Here is a 27,533-nt window from a genome sequence, read left to right on the forward strand (position 1 = left end):
ATCTGTTTTAGAACATAGAAGGAGTAGAAGGAGGAGATTGGATGACTTTGGTAAACAAGATTGGAGTAGAAAATAGATGAAGGACTTTGGTAAACAAGAAAGACAAGCAATAAGAGAGAAGGAGGAGGACTTTGATCAAACAAGAACGAGAAGGAGAATGACTTTTGTAAAAATGAATTTGGTTCATACAATCTCAAATATACAAGCCTTTAAATTTAACTGTATTTTACAAACACCTGTGACACTAAAATAAACAAACTCGTGACCCCAAATAATCACGATACAAACTCGTGATACATCAAATTATACAAACTTGTCTCGTGACAATACATTCCAAATCTCGTGACAATACTTGTTTGCTTCAATACAATACAAACTCTCGTGAGTTTGCTGAGACAAGAAGAGACACACGGGTATTGTCTCTGAACCATATGACACCAAAGAGATGGCTTCAGTCTGTGAGACACACATGTATTGTCTCCACTTCACTGACACAGAAGACTTCGGTTCACTCCTCCCATGCATTAAACGCAAACACAAAAATATTAAACGAGCAAGAACAAGGTTTAAACGAGCAAGAACAAGGTTTAATATTAAATAAGAACAAGGTTTTACATTACATAACTACCATTTCATAACTAGAACAAGAACAAGCGAGAAAGAACAAGGTTTTAGTTCACATAACTAGAGAGCAAGAACATGGTTTTGCACCACATAACTAGAGACAATACAAAGGACTTAACTAGAGAGCAACACACAAAGGACAGTGGTTCAAACAGACAACAAGTCAGTGATCAGCTTCTTCTTCAGAGCTTCCTCAGAGTCAGTTAGTGGTCCTTCTTTTCCAATAAGACTATCAAGCAGAGACATCTTGGATAGCCTTTCTTTGACAACAAGATCCTGTTGTTTAATGGACCACATCGTCTGAAACTTAGACAGAGGTATCTCATCAGACGTCGTTTTCTTACCCCGCGCCTTAGCCGCCTTCACACCCGGTGGTCGATTGCTTGCTTCATCAGCTTCAGACGTGTTAGCTTCAGTAGCGTGAGAGGTTGAAGATTGTGCACCGTCCTCATATTTCCTCTTCCTTGAGCTTCCTTCGGTTTTAGAGCTTGAAAGATCACACCATTTCTGGTCGTGACGCAGCTCCATAAACGCATGCTCGAGTCTGAACTTCTTATGGTTCGTGTAGAAGATCTCATGTGCTTTCTTCAGAACGTCATTGTCATTTTGTCCACTTGTTTTCCCCCTCTTTGCAGCCTCGTAAGCTCCACAAAACTTGGAGACCCCTTAGTTTATCTTCTGCCAACGTTGCTTGCAGTGGCCAGGCTCTCTCCGTTCGCAGCCTGTAACCTTCGGGCTTGCCGCGAAGTAGGCTCCAACTCGCTTCCAGAAATCACCTGAACGCTGCTCATTTCCAACCACCGGGTCTTTACTTGTGTTGAGCCATGCGCTTATGAGGACAATGTCATCTCTAGGTGTCCATGTGCGGCGTTCTCTACGCTCAACAAAAGTCTCTTCACTACGTTGAGTGGCCGTGAAGGGATCTTGTGAATGACCGAAGACACTTTCTTGTTGACTGGTTAGAAGATCAACAAAATTAGACCCATTCTGATATGGATTATAATCCATATCAAAACGTTTCAAAAGGAGGAAACAAAGAGAAGAAGAAGAAGAAGAAGAAGAACGAAAGTGTTATGATGGAAGAGAAGAACAAGAGGAAAGATTGTGTTTAGATGGAAGAGATGGTGAACAAGAGTAACGTTAATAAAGAGAAGAGGGACTTGACATATATCTAACAACCATCGACTCATTCATCACTCTACACCATCTAACCATAACTTCTATTTATTACTAACACAACCATAATCTACCACTTACCTAAACATTTATTACACACTTAACCGAGCCTAACAACAATCAAATGACTTAACTCAACTGAAACAGATCAAAGAGAAATGTGGATTTTACCTGTTTGGCAATGGTTGTGCTTTGATTCTTCACGTTGTTCATGTCTCGTTATGCAGCCACCTTAAGACAGAAACACAAAAACGAATCAAAGAATGGAAGGATTTATATATTATTTTGATCTAAATTGTTTTCCATTCTCAAAGAATCTAGATAATCACACATGTTCAGCTAACAAAAATCTACTAAACCGTTACAAACATGAAGTTATAGACATGATGATCATGGCGAGGAAATTTTGAAATTGAGTCAGACAAAAGAGTTTAACTGTCGATCAACATCTCTTTTTCAGTTTTATGTTGGAAATAAATGGAGAAAACAATCAAGAAGAACACGATGGATCAAAATCAAGACATGCAAAAATGAGAACTTCAAAGAAGAAAGTGAGTTTACCTTTCAATTAAACTCAGCAACAACCGCCGATTCGCAACGACAGGAGAGCCACCGATTGACTCCGTCGAGGATAGCCACCGGGATTCTTAGATGAGAGACACCGAGATTCGTCGAAGAGAGTCACCGAGATTTGTCGAAGATAGCCACCGATTCTCGAAGAGGGGAGAGCCACCGATTCTCCATGAGGTGCGAGCCAACGATTTTTAGGCATGGACGAGAATCGCCGACGAGATTCTTCGTTGAGGGAACCTCCGAAACTCTTTGGGGAAGAGAGAAGGTCCGCGAGTCGTCGCGTTGAAGTTTTCTTTTGCTCCCAAAATCACCAAACCAATGGCGTTAGAACACGCGTCCCACAAGAAGTGCATCTTCTTGGTCTTGATTAAGGCCCGCCTCTTAATTTAATTGGGTTTTTTCATTTATTTTAATTACTCTTAAACTTAAGAACCATGGTTAAGATGCACCAATAATGATGCTCTAAGAAAGTTTTTAGCATAATTCAAAAAGAGAAAATAGACAGAACAAGGGGAATGATAGCTAAGAGATTCTGTTGTGAACTACCCATCTTTTATCGCGCATGTGCTTACATGGTCCCGCACCATCTAATCCCAGATGTACTTGGTGTATTTATCACGGTCAGTGTCAATTACAAGAATGGGGTAATGTAAAATAAACATAACATGAATTATAATTCTTTCAAAAAACGTAACAGGATTTTTGAATTAAAGCTGTAGTTTCTCACATTTAGGATATAATAGCCACAGTAGCTAAGGAAATAATGTAAAAAGAAAACAAACAGAGATGGCAAAAGAGATGGAGAATGTGGTTTCTTCAAGTCTCTTGCTTCCGTTTCTTCGAAGTCGAGTTCCATAACGCAGCGTTCAGTGCAGAAGATGTCACCAAGGAAGCTCTCAACAAACTTGCTGCCTGGCTTACAGAAAATAAACGAAATATTTAGGAGAATCGTTACATGTTTCTTCTTGATCAAAAAGGATACATATATACCTGTGTTTTGCTGATGCTTATTTCTTGCACCTGTATATCCTCTGTTGGACTCTCCAACTTCTTCAGAAAACAAAGAGCTGAGCTTGAGTTCATTGGGGTTATGATCAGATCATCTGATACTGTAAACCTGATAAGAACTGAAGTATTTATTGATCACGTACCACCCAACCTCCCACTCTTAGTCTCTACAAACCAGAGAGCTAAGCCTATTCTTGAATCTCACAATCTGAGATCAAGCCTCTTGATTCCTAACAGAATGAATCTCTGTAACTAACTAACCGGTCTTTTATATCAAGACTCGTATACAATTTCTATTTATTATAAATTCCCACTTGCCAGCTCATCACTTCCTTCACTCTTCTTATTCACGTTCTGCTTCTTCCTCTTCGATACGTAAACCCTTAATGGCATATCAATACCCCCGGGGTGGAGAACGAGCTTGTCCTCAAGCGCATAACTCGGAAACTGCCTTTTCAACTCGCGCAACAACATCCAAGAATTGTCGTGGGAAGGTAGATTCTTCCAAGCCACCAACACCTCTAAATGGCCTTCCTCATTATAACGAGTTCCCAACAGCTCCTGAGGTTCCACGACCAATTCATCTTCCTGAGATAAGATCGGAGGCAGCGGCAATACCGTTTTCCCTTGACCAACCACCGGTTTCAACTGAGAAACATGAAAAACTGGATGCACTTTCGAATCATCTGACAAACGCAGTCGGTAAGCCACTTGACCGATCCTTTCTAACACCTCATATGGTCCGTTACCTCATATGGTCCGTAATAACGAGCCGCCAACTTCTGACACATACGTCTACTCACACTTTGCTGTCTGTAGGGTCGTAATTTCAAATACACCATCTGACCCACTTCCAAAACCAAATCCCTCCTCTTCTTATCCGCATTGTTTTTCATCACTTCTTGCGCACGCAACAAATGCTGTTTAACATCAGCTAACAACTCATCCCTCTCCTTTAACATCTTCTCCAATTCAAAGTTGCTAGTGGACCATTCTTCAAAACGTAACAATGATGGAGGGTCCCGCCCATATACCATCTTGAAAGGCGTGCAATGAGTCGCAGTATGAAAAGAAGTATTATACCACAATTCAGCCCACATCAAATATTTTTCCCAAGTCTTCGGGTGAGCAGACGCAAAGCAATGTAAGTATGTCTCTAGACATCGGTTAAGCACTTCCGTCTGTCCGTCTGATTGAGGATGAAAAGCTGTACTGAACCGCAGACGAGTTCCTGAAGCTTTAATACAATCTCTCCAAAACCCACTGAGAAACACTTTGTCCCTATCCGAAATGATCGAACGAGGATACCCGTGTAATCTAACAACCTCGTGAAGGAACTTCTGAGCTACATCAGAAGCTGTAAATGGATGCTTCAACGTGATGAAATGACTATACTTACTCAGCCTATCCACCACCACAAAGATTACATTAGCTCCTCGTGACGATGGAAGTCCTTCGATGAAGTCCATCGATATATCTTCCCATATTTGTTGCGGAATGTCTATTGGTTGTAACAATCCAGCAGGTGAGAGTGTACTGTACTTGTGGGTTTGATATACTTCACAAGCAGTCACATACTCTTGGATGTGTTTCCTCATATTCTGCCAGTAGAACACCGCACGTATACGCTTCATCGTCTTTAATATTCCAGAGTGGCCCCCCAGCAAGCTATCATGATATTCTTTCAAGAGCAACGGAATGAAAACAGAGTCGGAAGGAAGGACCAACCGGCCTTTATAGTATAATCTGCCTTGAATCACTGTATACCCCTTTTTAACCGACTCACCATGACAGACTTTAGCTATTAAGCCTTGAATCTTTTCACTCTTATCCAACTCTTCATAAATGTCTTGAGCCTGTAACGATGAAGGCAATGTCAAAGCAAAACAACGCGCCTGCACTTCCACTGCCGCGTACTGAACAATGCGAGACAAACCATCCACAACCTTATTCTCAGTCCCCACTTTATACTCGATATCAAAATCATATCCCATTATCCTTGTCAACCATCTTTGGTAATCTAAGGTGACCTCTCTCTGCTCCAAAAGGTACTTAAGACTCTGTTGATCTGTTCTTACAACGAATCTTCTACCCAACAAATAGTGCCTCCATTTTTGAATTGAGAGTACTATTGCCATCAGCTCTCTCTCATAGATAGGCTTGAATTGTTCTTTATCAGACAACGCATGACTGAAGTAAGCGATTGGGGGTTTCCCCTGCATCAACACCGCGCCCAGGCCATACCCAGAGGCATCTGACTCTACAATGAAGACCTGTGTGAAATCAGGAAGTGCTAGTACCGGTGTTGTCGTCATTGCTATCTTCAAACTTTCAAACGCCGCTTGTGCTACCTGAGACCACAAGAACTGCTCTTTTTTTAACAACTCCGTAAGAGGTCGTGCTATCATCCCATACGCTTGCACAAACTTTCTATAATAACCGGTCAAACCAAGAAACCCACGCACATCCTTTACTGTTCTTGGAGTTGGCCACTTAACGACGACTTCAATCTTTTGTGGATCCGTTGACACACCCTGTGCCGATATAATATGACCAAGGTACTCCACCTGTACTTGTCCAAAAGCACATTTTTTTCTGTTAGCAAACAACTTGTGTTTCTCAAAACGTTTAAGAACTTCTGCCACATGAATGACATGCTCCGCCATCGTTGAACTAAAGATCAGAATATCATCAAAAAACACCAGCACAAACTTCCTCAAAAAACTTTTGAACACATCATTCATCAATGACTGGAATGTTTCTGGCGCATTCATCAACCCAAACGGCATTACTCTGAATTCATAATGACCTTCATGAGTTCTGAATGCTGTCTTCTCCACATCTTCCTCTTTCATTCGAATTTGATGGTAACCTGACCTCAAATCTAGCTTTGAAAAATGCTTGGCTCCATTCAACTCATCCAAGAGTTGGTCTATCATCGGGATAGGATACTTGTAAGGAATTGTTGCTCTATTCAACATCCTGTAATCAACACAGAACCTCCAACTTTTATCCTTCTTCCTGACTAAAAGAACTGGACTTGAGTAGGGACTGTGACTTGGTCTTATGATACCCGTTGCAAGCATCTCAGTCACACTTTTCTCCATAATCTCTTTGTGCACCTGCGGGTATCTATAGGGTCTTACACTCACTGGCCCGAGACCAGGCTGCAAAACAATCCCATGTTCGTGACCACGTACCGGAGGAAGCTGCGTTGGCTCTTGAAATATGTGATCAAACCTCGCTAACACCTCCCACAACTCTTTAGGAACATCTTCACTTGCCTGCGCCATTTTCAAAGATTTAACCGGTTGATGTAACACCGAATCACCCAATAACGTCACCAATCTCCCGTTGTACCAGAATACATATTCATGTTTCTCCCAATCGATCTGGCACTTCCCCAATGTTCTCAACCACAGCATACCGAGTATCACATCAACGTTGCCCAAATCCAAAACGATAAAGTCTGTTTCAAAAACCACTCCTTGAAGATTGATCTGGACTTTTCTACAAACTCCGGTACCATTCACAGAAACGCCAGTACTAACAACACTTCCAAGCCTTTTACCATCTCCATCTCCAATTTCAACTGAGCAGCCATTACTGGTGATATGAAATTATGAGTCGCCCCACTATCCAACATAACTACCATTGTATGTTTCTTGATGACTCCTTTTAATTTCGTTGTTGTTGGTGAGGAAATCCCATAAAAAGACTGCAATGTTATCGTCTTTAGTTGAGGTTCCCATACAATGTCATCTTCATCAATCTCCATACTCTCATTACCAATCAGCTCCATTTCCAACCCATTTATCACAGTCAACACTCTCAGCGACGCATTAGGACAAACATGCTGCCTATTCCACTTCGCATCACAAGTGTAACAAAGCCCCAACCTTCTCTTTTCCGCAATTTGTGTCTCCGTCAAACGAAGGGCTGGTCTTATATTCCCCGGCTGCTTTGCTGGCTGATTTTTATCTTGTTGAGTCTTCTCTTGCTGGACTTGTTTCTGTTTCCACCCTGAATGAGGATTGAAACTAGAGTAAGACTTTGACACCGATGATGAGCCTCCTGCTTTATCCTTGTTTCGCGTTTGCATCTCCTTCTGCACCACGCTGAAAAGAGAACTCGATTCCATCTGATATGCAGTTGATATCATATCAGGCAAATCCACTGGCTTACACATAGTCATTACTTATCACATCTCTGGAGACAAACCATTCATGAATATACCCTCCTTCTGAGTATCAGATAAGCTAGAAACTTGAGTAGAAAGATCCTCGAACGTATGTATATACTCCGCCACGTTCCCCGTTTGTTGAACATTGAAGAAATGTTGGCTTGGATCTCTTAACTTCACCCTACTGAACCTCGCAAGCAATCGATTCTTGAAATCCATCCAATTTTCAAACGGTTGTCACAAAATCTCACTGTTGAACCAGCTCAACACGTCGCCACTCAAACTTACGGATACCAAGTCGAGCTTCGTCGCTTCACCGTAACCGCCATTCCTGAAGTATCTTTCTGCCAAAGCAATCCAACCATATGCATCCTCTCCGTTGAACAACGGTAGCTCAATCCGACGAATCAAGCTATCACGATCATCAACCAATCTCGGTCTATCCCTATTCGCATCAGATCTGAGACTACAGCCAGGTTCCAATTCGGAATCGCGTACCTGATTCTGACCGTTCGCCGGACTCCGATGCAAATCCTCCATCAGCGGAGGAGCTTTCGTCAGGAGATTGTAAAGATCGGTAAACTTCTCCTCCAAATTCGTCATCGACGCTCGTAGCTGCACCGTCGATTCCTGTTGTTCCGCGTAGTTCGTCGCCACCGTCTGCGATAACGACTCCAACGTCGTCGCTCACGTCATTGTCACGATCGATCGATCCAGAACGCTCTCACGCACCAATTTGATAAGAACTGAAGTATTTATTGATCACGTACCACCCAACGTCCCACTCTTAGTCTCTACGAACCAGGGAGCTAAGCCTATTCTTAAATCTCACAATCTGAGATCAAGCCTCTTGATTCCTAACAGAATGAATCTATGTAACTAACTAACCGGTCTTTTATATCAAGACTCGTATACAATTTCTATTTATTATTAATTCCCACTGGCCAACTCATCACTTCCTTCACTCTTTTTATTCACGTTATGCTTCTTCCTCTTCGATACGTAAACCCTTAATGGCATATCAAAACCTTGCGTCTCTCTTCACGAATCCGCTACCTTTTTTTGACTGGTCACGTCCATGAGATTTTGGATCAATTAGATCCAGAAGTTCGTCGTCGCTGGCTCTAAATAAGAGCTGAGGCCGCTCAGTGATGATATCGAGCAACTGCTTCTGACATTTATAGTAATGTGGGAGCACAGCTTTGGATCTTGAAACTTCTGTAGCACTCAACTCCTTGAAGCCTTTGAACAGGTTTCCAAGGCACACAAGAGTGGAGCTCTCACCAGAGATATCCACTACAGATTCCAGCGGAACAGCAAGAAAAGTGAAAAGAAGATCAACAAAGTCTTCTTTGCATTCAACATATAAAATCTTCATATCGTGTTTCCTCACGATGGCACTGAAAGTTATTATTTCTTCTGGTCTAGCTTCTATTTCTTTTTCCATATACGGACTTGGCGTAGTGCATGGCTTCATCACACCTTTTGGGCTTTGCTTGTTGAGGAAAGTGTCCGTCAAGGAAGCATTTGAGGAGAAGATACATTCCAGTAGTGTCATGACCTATTTTAAGATTAAGATATATTGAGAGCAGAGCTTGTTTCTAATAACATAGTACATCTACAAATAACATGGAGTAAAGACTAACATACCTCATCTAAACCAATCTCAACAATCCTTTCCGAAACCTTACGAAGATCACCACAGCCTACAGATTTGAGCTTTCTCAAGACAAGGTCAGTGGACCGAACTGCCACTTTCAAGTCGTCAGTTATGATGAATGAAGACCTGCCTCTAACAAATACTCCATCTTGTATGTTGTAGTCTACAACTTTTGCTCCTGACATCGGGGTCTCTTTGTTCATCAACTTTCCACAACGACATCGAGAAGTGCTAAAACCACTGCACATGTCACAGTTGTAAGAACCGCAAGAGAACCACTTGTATCCCTCAGCAGGGTGTAAGTTGAGCTTAAGCCTTTTGCACTGGACATCTCTCAAACTCCTCGGATAAAGGAGTATCTGCTTACAAGCTTCAGTCTCAAAATCATCAGTGCCCATATCCACAACACTTTTATAGAGATTGCTAAAGCAACCAACAGGCACAGGCTCAGATTTACGATGATTCTCAAGCAATCTGACAATGGTGCCCATAGGCAGTGTCAGAAGACTGAAGAGCACATCAACAAAGTCCCTACAAGCCTCAGCGAAAACAACCTTTTTTCTCTCTTCATCAACGACAAGTTTCAAAGTGAACTTAGTCTCTCCAGAACTTTTGGCCATTCCTCCTCAAATTTAGATGGAGGATAGAAGATAACTTTTCAAGGATAACAGGAAATCACAGAGCCATCCTCAACACTTATAAAGACGGCCATTCCTCCTCAAATTTAGATGGAGGATAGAAGATAACTTTTCAAGGATAACAGGAAATCACAGAGCCATCCTCAACACTTATAAAAAAAAAAAAAAAAAAAAACCGAAACAGCCCTTTCAGTTTCCAAAAACTTTGCCGAAAAACCAAGCGTCATCACAAATACTCTGAACCCATCTCTCATGCTTTCATTTCTATCATTAAATGAACAGTACTGCCAAAACCAAGTTCCAAGATTTTAGACAAGTTTCGATATCATGAACAACAGAGACCAGTTCATACTATCAATTTCCCAAAAGTCAACTCTAGTTTAATTAATTCAAAACCTTGATAAATCACGAATACAAATGAAGATACAACAATAATACTATGATCTTCGTGTGTATGTTCTTCAAAAAACGAGAAGTAGCTAAAAAGTCAAAAGATTAGCAATGTCGATGTCCAAGAAACAAATACAGTTACTTGAACAATAAGATGCTAATCAAAAGATTCTCTAGCAATCAAGTATAGCAAGAACTTGACGTTCTGGAACGTTTACATGTGATAATGATAGCCAAGACTCGAGTGGATACATAATTAATATTCACAGGTAGCAATGCTACAGAACAGTGAATGGAGAGTTTCCAGGGAAAATGTATTTGAGTATACATATTTCTTCAATTGGTTTTTGATTATACAACAAAAAATCTAGTTTAATACAAACAAAACCGGGTTTCTTCTACCACTTTAAGCGGATTAGATTACAAACAAACCAGGTAATTTCAACCCCGGTTTACTAATCTCAACCTCATCATTCAAAAACTCACCAATTGTTTTCTATATATCGTCAGTAGGCATGATCTTCAACAGCTTGACCAGATCATATGACTTGAAATCTCTTCCAAAGCACAGAGCCATGTCCAATGCTACTTTCCCGTCCTGTAAAAAATGGCAAGAAGCATTAAACCACATCGATCGGTGGTTATCGCACAAAAACACAGTATCATATATAGCCTCTCAGCTTTTTCTTGATATAACAAAGCCATTTAAACCTTTGTTCTTCTTGTCTTATCAGCACCATTGGTCAACAAGATTTTTGTGATGTCTCGATTCCTGCTTTGCACAGCGATATGTAAAGGAGTCCATCCTTCCTGTAAACCAAAGAAAGTTTCATCAGATCGTCAAAAAGAGTTGATTTGAAATCTTAAAAAGGCTTGGATCATTGCTACTGACATTATCTGTAACATTGACGTCTACATTGTACTTGATAAGTAGTTTTACAGTCTGCAAGGCTCCAACTTGAACTGCATAGTGAAGCGCAGATGCACCGTCCTACATGTTTGAACAGTCCGGTTATGAAAAGTTTGAACCTTTTTCTCAAATGGGTTTTACGTATATGGAACCAAATAAGTTCTTCTCACCCGATCTTGAACGTGTGGGTTTGCTCCTTTCCTCAAAAGATGAGTAATCACTGCTTCTTTTTTACCAATGACTGCCTTATGAAGAGCGGTTTCGCCGTCCTGTTGATCAAGAGATTCAATCAATGACACTGTAAAGACTAGAAACCATATTTGACGACCAAAATTTTATATTTAAAAGCAAAACCTTGTCAACATCATCAATGTTTAGTCCATTGTCCATGAGATTGTCCATTAACTGAATCTGCATTGACAGAGCAAGAGTCTGAAGTGGCTTCCACTTCTTCTGCAAAGTTTCATATGTTATACAATAAAGTATATAAGATTGATATGAGAATGACTTGTAAATGCAATATTGCATAAAAGAGGTAGTGAGGACAAAATCAATTGAAAACATACAGTTGATATCATTTGAAGATTTGGTTTTTCGTTTTGCTGAAGAATCGCTCTTTCTTCAGGTGCAAGAAGTTGCTCAACCTCTGCAAATACACACACAAAAATTACAGATTTGAAAGCTCTTGCAAGAGTAAATGAAGAGAAAGAAGAACCTCTTGCAAGCTGTTCCTCGTAGTTGTTGTCTGTAGTAACCTTCTGGGCTCTTGAGTCTCCATCTTCCCAATCACTCTCGAAATCTAAATCATTTCCGATACCCTCTTCGTCTTCTCCTTCTTCTTCATCTTCACTGTCGCTACCATCGTCTGGGTCTTCCCAAAATTGACGTTTGGATTGTACGGAAGGTGTTCGACGCTTTGTCTCAGAGAAACAGCGGGTCTTCACAGTCAATTGTCTCTTGATGGGAACTGATAAGCGTAATGGGACGCTCCTTGGAAGACAGTCTATGAGTAGCTTCGATTTAGAGATGGAAACGGGAAATTCTGGAAGGAGACAACTTTGTGGACGAATGGATAAGACCCAAGAGACCATTGTCGGGAAGTTCTCCTTCAATTGTAAGTAGAACACTTTCACTCGTATTCAGAAACTAGAAGATAAGAACTGTAAATAAACTGAGACTCCGATGGTGTAAACGCCGGTGAGAGGCTCCGATTCCCGCTTCGATGGTTTCAGGTGGTTTATTAAAAAAACACAAGATACAAAACAACGAATAAAGACGACATTTCCCTGTCCACTAATGCTTTTTGGGCTTTTATTGTTTACCCTCGGCCCATATGTTTAGTTATTAAAGCCCAATATGTATAGACTTCATTGAGTTGATGATATAACAGCTTTTTTTTGCTAACTTAGCTGCTCTCATTGGTTATAAAACAATTGTCTAAAGGAGAATTTAACTGAAAAAAAACATAGTTGTCAGTTATGAATAGTTAAAGTATAGTATTGTAGCTTCAAGTTGCTGTTCTCGGATACTATTAAATATCATACTGTAATTTTGAAACTCCATCGTATGGTTTTCCAGAGACCAACATAATTGCATTGTCCTAATTAGTGTAAAATATTATATTTTCGTGGTGAGTGTTGTTCTTGAAACTTCCTCATTCCACAATCCATTCAAATCCATGTTGGTGGTATATTGCAATACTTGTAATTCCTTTTTTTTTTCATATCTTCCAATGCTCTTTGAAAAAACACTTCTTCACTGAATTTTTTTTTGGAAAGATGAATTCATTCCAGTTTTTCCCATAAAAAAAAATTATTATGTTTAGGGAAATTTCAGTTCATGTCTATAACAGATAGTCAAATTAAGCATATAACCATAAGATAACTTAGGCTATGATATTTGTATAATAATTGCCATATTTCCCTTGACATACACTTTTTTTATTCTTACAAATATGTTTTCCCGTTCTACTTTTAATTGCTTTTAATTTCTGTTAGAACAATTATTAAACTTTGAATTTAACATAATAAAAACATAGATTTTTTTCTACACATAATATGTTTTTTCCATAAACACAACTTTAAATCTATACTATCATACAAATATATATAGTATAGTCAGATTTTGTTTTCAAATAAGACACAATTTTATTGTGTTCCAAACTATTTAGAAACATAGAATAGATAAATAATATACAATATCATCTCTTGCTCTCTTTTCTTTCTCTCTCTCTCTTCGTCCTTCCTCTCTATATTCAAAGCAACAATTCTTTGTTTCCTCATTTATGTATTGCTTTTATTTTTCTTCGTATTCTCCCTCTTATTTTTAATTTTCTTCGATGTGATATGTTATTGTTGTGATTTTATTGTTCTGTACTATCTATTTACCAAATATAGTATAGCACAATATCATACAATTCATTCAAATAATCACGCGACGAGAAGGAGAGATTGGTCCACTTTGGTACCAAATTCACACTTGTCGATGCATGACTATATTCTTCTTTTTTCTTCCACTATGGTTATCATACAAATTCTCCCTTATGTTTAATCATCTAGCATGTAATTTTGTTGGATACAAGAATATGGCTTAAAAATATATCATCTAGCATGTAGTTTTGTTCAATACAAGAATATGGCTTAATTATATATCTTACTAAATCTATAAGATATATTTTTGCATCTTATATATTAAAACAGAAGTCACAACCTTGATTCATGTGTGAATTTTTAAAAAATGGACCCAATGAACCTATTCATAGAAAATCATGTTACATTTAATCTCTAATCTTATCATTTAAAGTTTTGGGCCTACTAGAAATTTTTATTGAGCTATCAATAATTGAATTTAAACAATAGATGATCTATTGGATTTATAAATAGTATAAATTAAATAGATATAATTTAATTTTGTAATACTATACCTCAATATGTTAAATATTTAAATATTTGTCGATGTTAACTTTTAAAATTATAAATATTTTTTTTAAAATAACAAAAATCATATTATCTAACATTGATTAATCTTTACTACCTTAAACCAACGAAAACAAATTTTAAACTATATAGTTTATTTTAAAAACTAAACAAAACCAAATGTTTAATTAAATGTTTAATTATTTACTCAATAATATAAATCTATGAATCGAAAGTTTAATTTTTTAAATTTTTTTCTAAATTTGTGAAATGTTACAATATCTTTGAATATGAAAATAAAAAAATATTTTACTAATCTTTATATATATAGTTACGATTTTAATAATGAAATAATAATCCAAAAATATATATATAGAAGAAAATACAAATACATGTAAAAGTTTGAAACAATCTATTCAAAAAAAAAATACCGTAAACTTATTATGCTTTAAAAATTGATAGACACATATATATTATAATATATACTAATTTATAATTGAAAACAAAATATTTATATAAAAATAAATGAAAACAAAAATCCGCGCGGTTGCGCGAGAGTCGAGATCTAATCTTATCTATTAAAATAAAAGTCACAACTTCTTTTCATGTGTGATATTTTAAATAAGGACTTCACTAAAAAATAATAAATTAAATAACATTTCATTTATTATACATTATTAACGTCTAAGCATTATCACCCGAGTTTACATAGAAATATCCTTTCTCTTAAACAAACAGACTGTAATTAAATAAATCATTCACCACCTATTAAAATCAAACCAAACGGGTGCACTATATCATAGGAATATATGCCAATGTGGCTCATTTTTCGTACCAACAATAACTAATACTAAATGTTCTAATAATCAAACGCAAATCTACCGAAATAAACATATAAGATAAAAAGCTACAAATATAAGTGTCGGTTTGAGAAAATTATTAGATAACAAACAAGTAAACTAACATTATTGTGAACCTGTGAATACACATTTGAAAACGTTTATATTATAATATATACTAGAGCTTGATCGGTTTATTTTTACTTTTTTTCTTTATTAATTATTTGATGACAGTTTTAAACATCGGGTTATTTGGATATTTTAGGTTCATACAAACCTATTCGAATCCGGAAGGATCGGACTCAAACCCCGTCTAAAAAATATAAATATCTGAATGGAGTTTAAATTTTAAAACCTAAAAACCTCAATATAAAAAAAATCGATTCGTATTCGAGTGAGTACTTGGATGCATATGTCTAACTGATTCTTTAAACAAATAAAAAATTATTTATTAACCGGTTTGAATTTTTTTCACAAATGAAGAAATTTCTTTAAAACAGATAGAATTATTATGGTTAACATTTAAAATAAATGGTTTTGAATTACTATAGTAAATACAATTGATGAAGTTGTTAAGAAGAGTGAAATAAGAAAGATGATAAAACATTTAAAATAGGTAAGTTCTATTTTATACTTTGTAATTAATGTTGTTTAATTAATTAAAATGATAATAATAAAATGGTTAGAATTAGTTTAAAAAAGAGTGAAAATTTGTAAGAAACCACTTAAAATAGAAAAATATTATTTTGTATTTCAATTTTAATAGAATAGATAATTAATGATGTAAAACTAAATATTTTGTACATATAAATAAAAACAAATATCTGCGCGGCTGCGGAGGTCAAGATATAGTTTCTGTTTATTATTCATGACGATCCTTTTTTTGTCAATATTTTATTGGCTTACTAATTTTTTTTTATCTTAGATGAAGTAATTTAAAATATTCAAACATTTTTTTTAATTGATTTATTTATTTATATTATTTTATGGTTGTTTTTAGAACTGCAAGATTTGCACAAAGCGATCACAATACTGGTTCTTTTTTTTTTATCGATCACCAAATGGCTCTTGAAAAAATATGTCCCAAAACATGAAACTGCTTATGTTATACAAATCATTTCAATACCTAAAGGACTCTATTACAAAGGCTGGCTACTGATCCACTTTTTGAACATGATAAATGTCTCATCGGGTTTATAATCTGCCGTGTGTCCACCTCCCTATAATTAAAACAATCAAATATATTAATAAACATTTTGATTGTAAAGTAAACATATTAAGTTGAAGCAAGAAGACTTGCTTTGACAGTAGCAAATGTCATCTTATTGGCATAAGTTCTCGTGTATCTGTCAAGAGAAACGCAATGATGGTTTTACGTGAGTTTTGACAAGCTTGTGATACGATCACCGATGAAAAATAAATGACCAAGAAAAACAACACAATAATGTATACCCAGCGATTTGATCGTTCATCATCCAAGGCCTCCAGTCATCAATGATGGAGTAATTGAGAGATCTTATCCAGGCTTGAGTTGCAAGGAAAGGCACCGTCATATCATGATCACCACTAGTCACCATAAGTTACATACAATTTTATAATCTCATTCTCATTGAGTCCTGAATCTTGTAGGTAGAGTGAGTGGCCAATCCAGTGTACGGTTTAAAATCACTTGTTATCTAGTTAGCTTTTATAGAAACTGACAATAAAAACATTTTCAGTTTGGTTCCGGTATTATTTCTCACCTGAAGATAAGAGATCGGAAACCATTAATGCTGTTATTCTTGTGGTATGGTACACTGCTCTGAATGTCGTATTTATACGAAATACCATCATAATTACATTGCCTCCATTCCCCTATACCCCCCTGTAAAGATAAATCATCCCTTAAAATTTAAAAGTTCTCTTTATATCGTCACTTAGTAATCTATCAATGATCTTAAAATAAACTTGCACACACCTTATTAACATGAAGAGCTTTGTGAACTCTCTCGTTATTGGCCCACTTTTCAAGGAGAAAATATTTATATAGCTGCAAAAGCAACCTTGTAATTATCTTTTTTTTTACCTGAAATATCATGTCTGACTGTATAGTTTAACTGTCAACAGGCAAAGATGGATGTGTATACACAGATCACTGTTACTCTGTTCTGTTCTAAGGTTAACCAAAATTTTGGTTCTTGGAAAGGCAGATAAAGCCTATAAGATCAAATACTTCCTCCAGGGATACTAGATGGACGAAATATGTATTACTTACATGGCAATCAGGAGATGTCTTATCGCAATCCGGTAGTAATATATGGTATTTATTCAATCTGTCGGTACACTGTGTAAATCAACCAAAATATATGAATAACTGATGACCATTACTCCATAGATAGAAATGCTGAATACCAGTTACATTCTAGAGTGTGTACCTTTTGGTAAATTTCAGTGAGTTTCAAGCATTCCGTGTTAAGTGAGTCCAAATTTCCATAACTTCCTTTGCAGATTCTTTTCATTGACTGTAAAATTTATATCATTTGAGGCTTAAGTAATATAAAGTTTGGATTTGGTTCATTAAGGATGAAAATATCAAACTTTCTTGTGAGAGTTAAAAAAAAACCTCATAGAGTTCTTCCGAGATTAATGCCATTCCATAAGCAAATGGAATAAGATAGTTGTGTTCCAATTTAGTATCTGTTACTGGGTTTCCAAGAATATAGCCCTGTTTTTTTAAAGAAAAATATGCATAATAAATACATTCCGTTGATGGAAAATACGAAAAGTATATATCAATGACCTGTAGGTTTATTAGAGGCTTGCAACATATATAATTTCCTGCATCATGGCTTATGTATTGTTAGACAGTTAAAGAAAACTGATTAAACATAAAACCGAATAACCGTATCCAAAGAAAACTGTATGTGGACCGGACCTTCTGAGATTTCTTGAACGACGGGCGGAACAACCATACCAGAGTAAGAATCTCCGGCAACGTAAAATGGGTTGGCATAAAATTTTGGATGCTTGCTTAGCCACTGCACACAGAAAAAATACTCCAGATGTTGGTTCATGCTTGGTTTAGTTATCAGAACGTGTATTAATAACTTGAAAATAAATTAAGACAAGAACGAATTCAGCTAATTAAACCTACATTTTACGAAACTGATCATCGGTCAATAAGTCACACAAAGAGAAATACAGAACACACAAGAGCTTTAGTCCAAGACAAATGCTTATGAAGATAATTACGTTTGTCTAAGTTAACCCAAACATTTTGAGGCTTAAAGCGTGTCAAAGTAATGTGACCCTTGTAGTTATATTTAAAATTACCAATGGTCAAAAGAGTACACAAGAAATGGTTGTGGACTGGCTCAAACCAGAGATAAATAAATCTCTAACATATGGTGCTTAACCATATAAGTTAATTTTATTTTTGAGAAATATGACAAATATTTTATATTTATATTATGTGGCCTAAAACCTATGTCTATTAATCAATACCTTTTGAAGAAACTCATGAATCCTCTTAACTTCACCTGTGTCACTAATTTTATCAACAAGCGGAGTTCTTGAATAGGAGAAGCCAGATCCAACAGGCTGATCCAAAAATATTATGTTCGCCATCTGAGGTAAAGATCTAATTTACAAAATGGACATGAGATCGCCATATATGAGCATACTTTCTGCTACATACCTTTGTCCATGAATATGTAGTGGAGACCAAAGAAGGGATACTTCCATTGTAAACCTCGAACTTCAAAGCTAAAGGCCCTATATTTTTCTTTTCCACTTCAAATATATCACTGAAAATAATACTCTGCTAAATAAATGTATAATAGATTTACCGTTCTCAAAAAGAAGGCCAAAAATAGAAGAACATCCAGGTCCTCCAGTTAACCAAATAAGAAGAGGGTCTTCTCGTGGATTATTCTCAGACTTAATGAAATAGTAGAACATTTGTATTTCCTCTTCCTCACCAAGTCCAATGTACCTTCATTTAGATGAATTACTAATTACTAGCTTTAAACTCACTATGCCAATGTAAATAAGAAGGCACAACTTACAAACCCCGTTTCAAGTTCGAAAGGAAGAGGACCTTCAAAACCAGGAAGGAGCTTTACAACGGAGGCAGAGTCAGCAAAATAACGCAATACAAGTAGAACCGGAATCAGCAACTTTAGTGTCAATCTCATTCTCATTTTCGCTTCCAACAATTGATGTCTTTCAAGGGAGGAAAAAAAAGGGAGAGTGTCTATAATTACCAAAAATGAAAAATGGGTTCTATAATGCTTTACTAATGCACTAGTGCATCCAGTCGAGAAACCATTTCGAGAGTCATGTGGTTGGTTTTGACGCTACCAATTTAGGGCGTCACACTCCTTATCCACAAAATTTCGGTTCACGTCGACACAACACGTTTTTAGTATTGCAAATGTCTCTCTCAATATTATTATTCCACAGAAATCAAGATACCAACACCATGAATGATGTAGGGACGTTGCTTTTGTAGTTTTTTTGGCTTTTTTTTCTAGCTTATCAGTTATCACCATATGTTATGCAGATATCTCTATAACCAAAATGACAAAAATGTGCCCTCAAGATATAACATTCCTAAAAAAAAGAAGAAGATATAACATCCCTTCACTACTGCTACTTACAAAAACGACCAACAAATATGCACAACCAACATCATCATGCAATCATAATCCATTAGACCCAAGAATTCTGAAATGAGATTCCATTTTCTTTGGTAGCCTTAGACCATCTCTAATGGTTCAATTTATTTTTTTCTTTTAAAATAGAATATAATTATACTTCAATAATACTATTTTACAATGAAAAATAAAGTGACGAAACAAAAAATAAATGAACTACTCTATTTATAGAATAAATTCATTTTTCACGCTAGAGTGGAAATAGAGTAATATTAGAATAGTTTTAGGGAAATTGCACCGTATGACGTCCAAATAAAGTATAATTAACTCAGTGACCAATTGCCCTATTATACAAATACATCTTCTGTCTTTTATATAATAATGCATTTTTACCCTTGTATCCAACCGGCGCAACCTGCAAAAAGCAAATAAATATAAATTATTATTTTTATTTACAATAAAAAAGTGAATGTGTCTTTTCTTTTGACACAAATTGTAAATGACAATAATTAAGGAAGATGTATTGTGTCTGCCACGAAAATCACCGAATACATTCCCAGCAATGTTTGTGAAGTAGCAGCCCGGTTGTGACGCCTCTGTCGAAGATGGGAGACAAAGGATTCACGGCTTCGGAACTCGAAAGTCGCGGCGATCGTAACGCCTCTATGAATAATTTCCCGTTTCAAGATTCAATAGTGAGTGAAGCCACAATGATTCTTTCATTTCTTTTCCTCCTTCTCGTAAACATTGATTTTCACAATCATGTTTTTGACGCCGTGAATAAACCAAAATTGAAGAAGATGAACATTTTTTGTTAAATTATCTTCTATTCTATGCATATAGAATAGAAATGTAAAGCGATATGTATTATTTTGTTCTATTCATGTTATGCAATGCGATATATTTGTTACATTCCATTTGATGATCAATAAATAGTGTTCTATTTTGTTAAGAAACATAATCTATCATTTTCTTAAGTTCTATATATCATTGTAAAAATCGTACAATATTCTATATTGTATTGTTTAATATTATATAATATAATATAACATAATACTTTGTACTTTTTTAGATTTTGATATTTAGGTTTTGGGTTTATATTTGAGTTTAGGGTTTAGTGATTATGGTTTAGGGTTTAGTATTTAATAAGTGAGGAGGTATGTATATTAACTTATTACATGTAATCCTAAATATTTCACAATTTGTGTCAATATGTACTATACTATGTATTTTGTTACATTTTATTTGGATCTAGAGTTTAATTATATTTGGGTTTATAGTTTATATTTTTGGATTAGAGTTTACTGACAAGGTTTAGGGTTTAGTATTTAGAATTTAGTAACCGTATCAGTTGAACGTTAAATGTTATTCACTCAATTATGTCAAAATCAATATTATTCACTGAATTATAGTTGAAATTTTATTCATTTCGCAAATTATATATAATTAGGGGTTTGGGTATAGCATTTAGCGGTTGTGGGAGAGTTTAATATGTAGGGGTTTGATTTCAGGTTGAAATCCTATACTACTTCGACATATGGAATAGAACAAACAAAAACTTTCTCTAAAATATATAGTAAAAACATTTATAGATTATATTTGGGTTTATGGTTTACTGATTAGGATTTAGAATTACTAATTAGGAGTTTGGGTATAGTATTTAGCGGTTGGGGGAGGGTTTAATATGTAGGGATTAAATGTTGGTTGAAACCCTATAGTACTTCAACGATATGGAATATAACACACACATACTTTATTTCAAAAATATAGTAAAAATATTTATTAATTATATTTGGGTTTATAGTTTACTGATTAGGGTTTATAGTTTACTGATTAGGGTTTTGGGTAGAGTTTTAGCGGCTGTGGAAAAGTTTAATATGTAGGGGTGAAAAATCAGGTTGGGATCCTATCATACTTCTAAATATAGGGTTTAGTGATTGAGATTTAGGGTTTAGTATTTAGAATGTGAAATATATAGTTGGGGCCATCATTAACTTTTTCCATGAAACAATAGACATTTTTATTATTTCACAAATATATACTATGTTATTTATTTTGTTCTAATCTATTTGAGTTTAAGATTTATATTTGGGTTTATGGTTTATATTTGAGTTTATAATTTATTGATTATAGTTTAGAGTTTAGTATTTAGGGGTTGGGGTATGGTTGATATAAGGATGAATATATATGGGTTAAGGTTGGGGTAATGTTTAGTATTAGGGTATGTGGGTGAGATTATAATTTTATAATATTTCGGTGACGTGGAATAGCACACACAATACATATGTGTATGGTCAATAAACGGCTGACGTGAAGGGTTTGTTCTTCTTTCTTCTGAAATAATTTTTAGACACACCTACCATATATTATAGAGATACATAGGTATATATGACACATTTTTACAGGACAATGGCAAAAAATAAGGGTGTAACCGGATGAATTAGGATATAAATGTTAGTTTTTTCATTATGTCAAAATCATAACGATTTACTTAATTATCATTCCAAAATCGGCTGTTTTATTCTAAAATCTATTTCAGAATGAATAATAAAGTATTATTAAAGATGCTCTAAAGACAACCAAATAACCCGATTAGTTTTACATTGACCTATTTGACCCAGAGAAAGTTTTTGACATACGATATGTTGTTTGATTAAACATTACGTTAAAATGATTTTTTGGGGATAAATACTAGAAGAGGGGATAGCATTTAAATTTGAAATGAAAATATTTTTTTTGGCAAATCTGAAAGTTAAATACTTGCTTTTTTGGCAAAACTGAAAGTTCCATTCTTGTTTTTTTTGGCAAATCTGGAACTTAAGACGGGAAGAGGCTTTTGTATACAAAATTAGAAGCACTAAGATGGCCTATGAAAAACATGCTTCAACATTCGACATGTCAGAACTTCGGGACAAATTGCAAGAATTTATTTGCATGCAATGATAAAGAAATCCTAAACTTGACCAAGTTTTACAACATAATTGGAGGCGATATGGATTTTTCAGATATGTTTTCCGGAATTCAAGATATCTCACATCCCAAGAACGCAAAATGAAATTGCTGATTCTTTAGCTAGGTGTACACGGTCTTTCCATAAAGAGCTTTGTTTCAATGCTTGTTCTATTCCGGTCTAGTTATCCATACCATCCCAAGTTTGAGTAATAAAATAGTTGTTTGTCGTAAAGATTTTTTTTAATAACAGATTAGTACTATACTTTAAGGAAATTTTCCCAATAACCAATAATTCTAAACATCTAATTGATTTTTAAGGTAATTCTAGCTTTACTTAAAATTTAATATCACTTTTCAAATTTACCTTAAATGAGAACAATTTTCATAAATACCTTATGTTTATTATGAAAAAGGAAAAAATAACCTTCCTAAATCATTTATAATTGTTTAAGAATGATTTGTAAAAAATTAAAAGGTTTTTGATAAAATGACCTACAATTTGAGGTCAAATGCGAACATAAAACTTTTTTTTGTCAACAATATTTTGCCAAAAAAATTCAGCATAATCCTTAACTATTCCAAATATTTACAAAATCTTATTATTGTTTAATTTATTTTATTTTGAAAAATGTTTAAAACCGATAAACGCCCTAAGTATTTTTTTTACTTATTTACAATAATACCATTATCATAAATTTCTTCGACCACCATGAACAATGAATTTGAAGCTTTAAAATCTCAGATATTGAATTTATGTTTCTTTTTTTTTCCTAGTCTACACCAACAAACCTTCATTTCCTCTCTATTTTCTTCTAAAAAAATTATCAGTATTCATTCTCAAGAAAACAACTTTCATAACCTTCATTTTCAAGAAGACAACATAATCCTTAATTGTTCCAAATAATTACTGTACCATTTTCCAAATGTTCCGACTCAATTTTATAAGGCTATCAGTTTATGGAATATAATGATACTAGATAATAATCCGTACACTACATTTTATTAAATATTTGTTAAAAGTATATTTTTAAATAATAACAAAAGAATAAATTATAATTAATGATAAATATTTAAATTTTATCAGTTCTGATATATATTTCAAAATTTTGAAATTAAAGTATTTTTGAATTTTTTTATACGATGTAGAGTTTAAATTAAGTGATATTAAAATAGATATATAGATATATAGATATATATATATATATATATATTATTAATTTGAATATATTAGATGATACTTTCTACTCATATCGGTTTATGATCATTTGTATCTTTTCATCAAAAAAATTCAACCATTGATCATTGTATATTTAAAGTGAGATTTTAACACTTTTTAGAAATATGTAGTCATTTTTAAAAATTCAAAGTTAGAAAAATCTATTTTTATTATATGATTTACTGATATTATTTAATTTATTTTAATAATATGAAATTAAAAAAAAAATGATAGGTGATACACAAATTGTTATCAAATATTTATTAATAAATATAATTAATTTTCCTATATCTTTTAAATCATATTAGGTAATTGCATAGTTTTATTTAAACAATGCATGAAGAAGATTTTTCGCAGATTACTAACTATGGTTTATTTTATGAGAAATGTAATATATGTTTAGAATCCCAAATACTTAATGACATATATTGTTATTATTCTAGTGAATTAAACATATTTCTCTAAGAAATCTAAGAGTCATTTTTTTAAAATACTTATTAATTAATATATAAGAGATGTAATATTTTATTCCATTAATTTTATAAAATTACTATTTACTTTGAATAAAATTAATGATAATTGCATAAATTCTAAAAAAATATATATTTTTTACCTTAATGTTGATGAGGAATAAATGAAATGATTTAATTCCATTTTTCATATCTTAGTCATCTTATTCCATTCTTCTTAATTTTATAAAAAATCTGAAGAATATTTCACTAATGGGCCGAGGTTCAGGCCCAGATACTTATATTCATAACACGATGGCACAATCCATTGCCGTTTCTTACATCGTAGCCATTACCTAACTCTCCGATTATAAAACCCTAGCTGCCTCGGAACAGAGTTCCTCTTCGAGAACTCAGTTTTCAATCCCCATTTCGAAAAAATGAAACCTTCTCAAAAGAGAGGTCGCAAACACAAACGACAAGATGCTTCATCCGCGGAAAACGGCGGCGGCGAGGTTAAAGACGCTTCCTTGAACGAATCTCCGTTGCCTCTATCCCCTGAGCCTGTTTCAGCCTCCGAGACAAACCCATCTCCGTCGCGACGCAACCGCGGGAGAGGCAAAAAACGCCGGTTGAACAACCAATCCGAACCCACCGGCGGAATTAGCCAGCGATTGTCTCTTCCTCAAAACGGCGATTGCAGCAATGGCCGTATTGTTTCGGGAGCGATGACATCGGAGTCGATTCCCGCTGCTCCGAGCTGGGAGACTGTGGTGAAAGTCGTGCCTTCGATGGACGCTGTGGTGAAAGTCTTTTGCGTCCACACCGAGCCTAACTTCTCGCTGCCGTGGCAAAGGAAGCGGCAGTATAGCTCCGGTAGCAGTGGCTTCATCATCGGAGGGAGAAGGGTTTTGACTAATGCTCATTCTGTTGAGCATCATACGCAAGTGAAACTCAAGAAGCGTGGCTCTGACACTAAGTATTTAGCCACTGTGTTAGCCATTGGAACTGAATGCGACATTGGTATGAATCTTGTTTCTTGTTTATGCATTGCTTCTTGTAATTTTTGAGTTGCAAATTGCAATGGAACAGATTCTCCTTTGTTATTAGTTTATTGCAGATTGTGAAGTAATGGGGTTGATTAAACTTGGATTATTGCAGCTTTGTTGACACTTTCTTGTCGTTTGAGCTGTTTCTTTGTTGGATTATTGCAGCTTTCTTGACAGTTTCTTGTAGCTAGCATTGTTTCTTATAGTTTGAGTTGCAAGGGAACAGTTTCTCCTTTGTTAGTAGTTGAATTGATTTTACTTTTGTATTGTTGCAGCTTTGTTGACAGTTAATGATGATGAGTTTTGGGAAGGAGTGTCCCCTGTGGAGTTTGGAGACTTACCAGCTCTCCAAGATGCTGTGACTGTTGTTGGTTACCCAATTGGTGGAGACACAATCTCTGTCACAAGCGGTGTTGTTTCTCGGATGGAGATACTGTCTTATGTGCACGGCTCAACAGAGCTTTTGGGGTTGCAGATTGATGCGGCTATAAACTCTGGGAACTCTGGTGGTCCTGCGTTTAACGACAAGGGAAGATGTGTTGGCATTGCGTTTCAGTCGTTGAAACACGAAGATGCTGAGAACATTGGTTATGTCATACCTACGCCGGTGATTGGACATTTCATTCAAGATTACGAGAAGCATAATAAGTACACAGGTGCTTAAAGTCTCACCGATGATGACTCTGCTGTTTGGTATAGTACATGTGCTATGTTATCTCATACTTGTACTCTTTTAGGTTTTCCTGTTATTGGGATTGAGTGGCAGAAGATGGAGAATCCAGACTTGCGTAAGAAAATGGGAATGGAATCTCATCAAAAGGGAGTGCGGATAAGGAGAATCGAGCCTACAGCCCCAGAATCACAGGTTCTGAAGCCGTCTGATATCATACTTAGCTTTGACGGAGTTAATATTGCTAATGATGGAACTGGTAATGATTCTTACTTATTATCATTCATGGAACCAATGAGTGAGCTTCTATTTTGTTAAGTCTAGACATCCTTGGCTGTAACATTTTTGTATTCGTGTTTGGATATTTGTAGTTCCATTTAGGCATGGAGAACGAATTGGCTTTAGCTATCTGATATCTCAAAAGTACACTGGAGATTCTGCTCTTGTGAAGATTCTGCGTAACAAAGAGATTCTCGAGTTCAACATAAAACTTGCAATCCACAAGAAGTTAATCCCTGGTCACATAGGTGGCAAACCTCCTTCTTACTTCATCGTTGCTGGCTTTGTGTTTACAACTGTCTCTGTTCCTTATCTTCGCTCTGAGGTTCTCTCTCTCTTTCTCTCTCTCTCTTTCTCTCTCTCTTACACACACTTATCCATTTACAGATCTATATAAACCTTTTCCATTACTTTTGGTTTGCAGTATGGAAAAGAATATGAATTTGATGCACCTGTCAAGCTTTTGGATAAACATCTTCATGCAATGGCTCAGTCCGTGGACGAGCAGCTTGTTGTAGTTTCACAGGTTTGATTTCTTTTGGTAACTCCATATGCGTTTATTATTATTCCTCCTGTTTAATGTCCACAACCTCAACGTCCGTGTATTACTTGCAGGTTCTTGTTTCTGACATCAACATTGGTTATGAGGAGATTGTCAATACCCAGGTTTGTATAAATTGCATAATCATTTGTTACTTTGTTGATGCATTCATCAAGTCTAAATGTTTTAATCTCTGTGTAGGTTCTTGCTTTCAATGGCAAACCTGTGAAAAACTTGAAATGTTTGGCTGAGATGGTGGAGAACTGTGATGATGAATACATGGAGTTCAGTCTTGATTATGATCAGGTACTATTCTCTCTGATGGTTTCACTAACATTATACTTAGCCTTTTAGCTAAAACTATTTGGGGGACTTTCACAGATTGTTGTACTGCAAACCAAGACTGCAAAAGAGGCAACTTTAGATATTCTGACCACACATTGCATACCTTCTGCTATGTCTGATGATCTCAAGAATTGAACAAGAAACTGAAACAGTAGCAGCCATAAACAGACATGGAAGGAGAGAGAGATTTTGCTCCATGGAAGCCACACAAAAGCAAATACAGAGTCATGGAAGACAAAGAGCTTTGAAAGCTCAAACCATATCATTTATCTTCTTTGCTTCTTACTCTGTTACACTTTTGTACTAGGCAAAATATGCACTAGCTGGTTAAAAGACGAAGCATTGAAAAAGGTTTTTACGAAGCGTTGTGTGTTGTGTTTGCTACAATCTCGACATTGGTTCGGTTCCACCACTTGAACTGATTTTGAGAACCTAGAATCAGTAGTGGTTGACCCCCATCACACTGCCCTCAACACATG

The 27,533-nt window shown here is 35.5% G+C and overlaps 5 protein-coding genes across 14 annotated transcripts; 1 reads left to right on the plus strand and 4 right to left on the minus strand.

The window, feature by feature from the left end:
- Window positions 1-771: 771 nt before the first annotated feature.
- Window positions 772-1,632, minus strand: LOC106338811 (glutathione S-transferase T3-like). The gene is made up of 2 exons (XM_013777704.1): window positions 1,354-1,632; window positions 772-1,260 (listed from the first exon to the last, which is right to left on the minus strand). The coding sequence occupies exons 1-2, from the start codon at window positions 1,630-1,632 to the stop codon at window positions 772-774; spliced, it is 768 nt and encodes a 255-aa protein (XP_013633158.1).
- A 1,371-nt stretch (window positions 1,633-3,003) lies between these two features.
- Window positions 3,004-9,844, minus strand: LOC106340688. The gene is made up of 4 exons (XM_013779529.1): window positions 9,215-9,844; window positions 8,593-9,125; window positions 3,364-3,490; window positions 3,004-3,285 (listed from the first exon to the last, which is right to left on the minus strand). Exons 1-4 carry the CDS (start codon window positions 9,842-9,844, stop codon window positions 3,190-3,192), a joined length of 1,386 nt encoding a protein of 461 aa, XP_013634983.1. The 3' UTR covers window positions 3,004-3,189.
- A 691-nt stretch (window positions 9,845-10,535) lies between these two features.
- Window positions 10,536-12,388, minus strand: LOC106340691 (ankyrin repeat domain-containing protein EMB506, chloroplastic). The gene is made up of 7 exons (XM_013779540.1): window positions 11,878-12,388; window positions 11,729-11,808; window positions 11,517-11,615; window positions 11,333-11,431; window positions 11,145-11,243; window positions 10,964-11,062; window positions 10,536-10,850 (listed from the first exon to the last, which is right to left on the minus strand). The coding sequence occupies exons 1-7, from the start codon at window positions 12,251-12,253 to the stop codon at window positions 10,749-10,751; spliced, it is 954 nt and encodes a 317-aa protein (XP_013634994.1). The 5' UTR covers window positions 12,254-12,388; the 3' UTR covers window positions 10,536-10,748.
- A 3,546-nt stretch (window positions 12,389-15,934) lies between these two features.
- LOC106340689 (serine carboxypeptidase-like 13) lies at window positions 15,935-19,259 on the minus strand. 10 transcript variants are annotated; one of them, XR_001269488.1, is made up of 14 exons: window positions 18,967-19,258; window positions 18,744-18,889; window positions 18,593-18,669; window positions 18,400-18,522; window positions 17,831-17,933; window positions 17,696-17,733; window positions 17,519-17,620; window positions 17,331-17,417; window positions 17,171-17,239; window positions 16,874-16,981; window positions 16,659-16,780; window positions 16,369-16,441; window positions 16,217-16,262; window positions 15,935-16,136 (listed from the first exon to the last, which is right to left on the minus strand). XR_001269488.1 is itself a non-coding variant. In XM_013779536.1 (14 exons), the coding sequence occupies exons 2-14, from the start codon at window positions 18,853-18,855 to the stop codon at window positions 16,056-16,058; spliced, it is 1,173 nt and encodes a 390-aa protein (XP_013634990.1). In that variant the 5' UTR covers window positions 18,856-18,889; window positions 18,963-19,257; the 3' UTR covers window positions 15,935-16,055. The 10 variants fall into 10 exon arrangements, 9 of the variants coding, with proteins under 9 accessions (XP_013634990.1, XP_013634985.1, XP_013634988.1 ...); XM_013779536.1 differs by having other exon boundaries at window positions 16,369-16,482; window positions 18,593-18,660; window positions 18,963-19,257; XM_013779531.1 differs by having other exon boundaries at window positions 16,369-16,482; window positions 18,593-18,660; window positions 18,967-19,255.
- A 5,261-nt stretch (window positions 19,260-24,520) lies between these two features.
- On the plus strand, window positions 24,521-27,422 carry LOC106340686 (protease Do-like 9). The gene is made up of 8 exons (XM_013779527.1): window positions 24,521-25,193; window positions 25,495-25,875; window positions 25,957-26,148; window positions 26,261-26,493; window positions 26,593-26,694; window positions 26,784-26,834; window positions 26,911-27,015; window positions 27,091-27,422. The coding sequence occupies exons 1-8, from the start codon at window positions 24,611-24,613 to the stop codon at window positions 27,187-27,189; spliced, it is 1,746 nt and encodes a 581-aa protein (XP_013634981.1). The 5' UTR covers window positions 24,521-24,610; the 3' UTR covers window positions 27,190-27,422.
- The last annotated feature ends 111 nt before the right edge of the window (window positions 27,423-27,533 follow it).

The sequence above is a fragment of the Brassica oleracea genome, chromosome C4 (genome assembly GCF_000695525.1).
Source record: "Brassica oleracea var. oleracea cultivar TO1000 chromosome C4, BOL, whole genome shotgun sequence".
NCBI classification, from domain to species: domain Eukaryota; kingdom Viridiplantae; phylum Streptophyta; class Magnoliopsida; order Brassicales; family Brassicaceae; genus Brassica; species Brassica oleracea.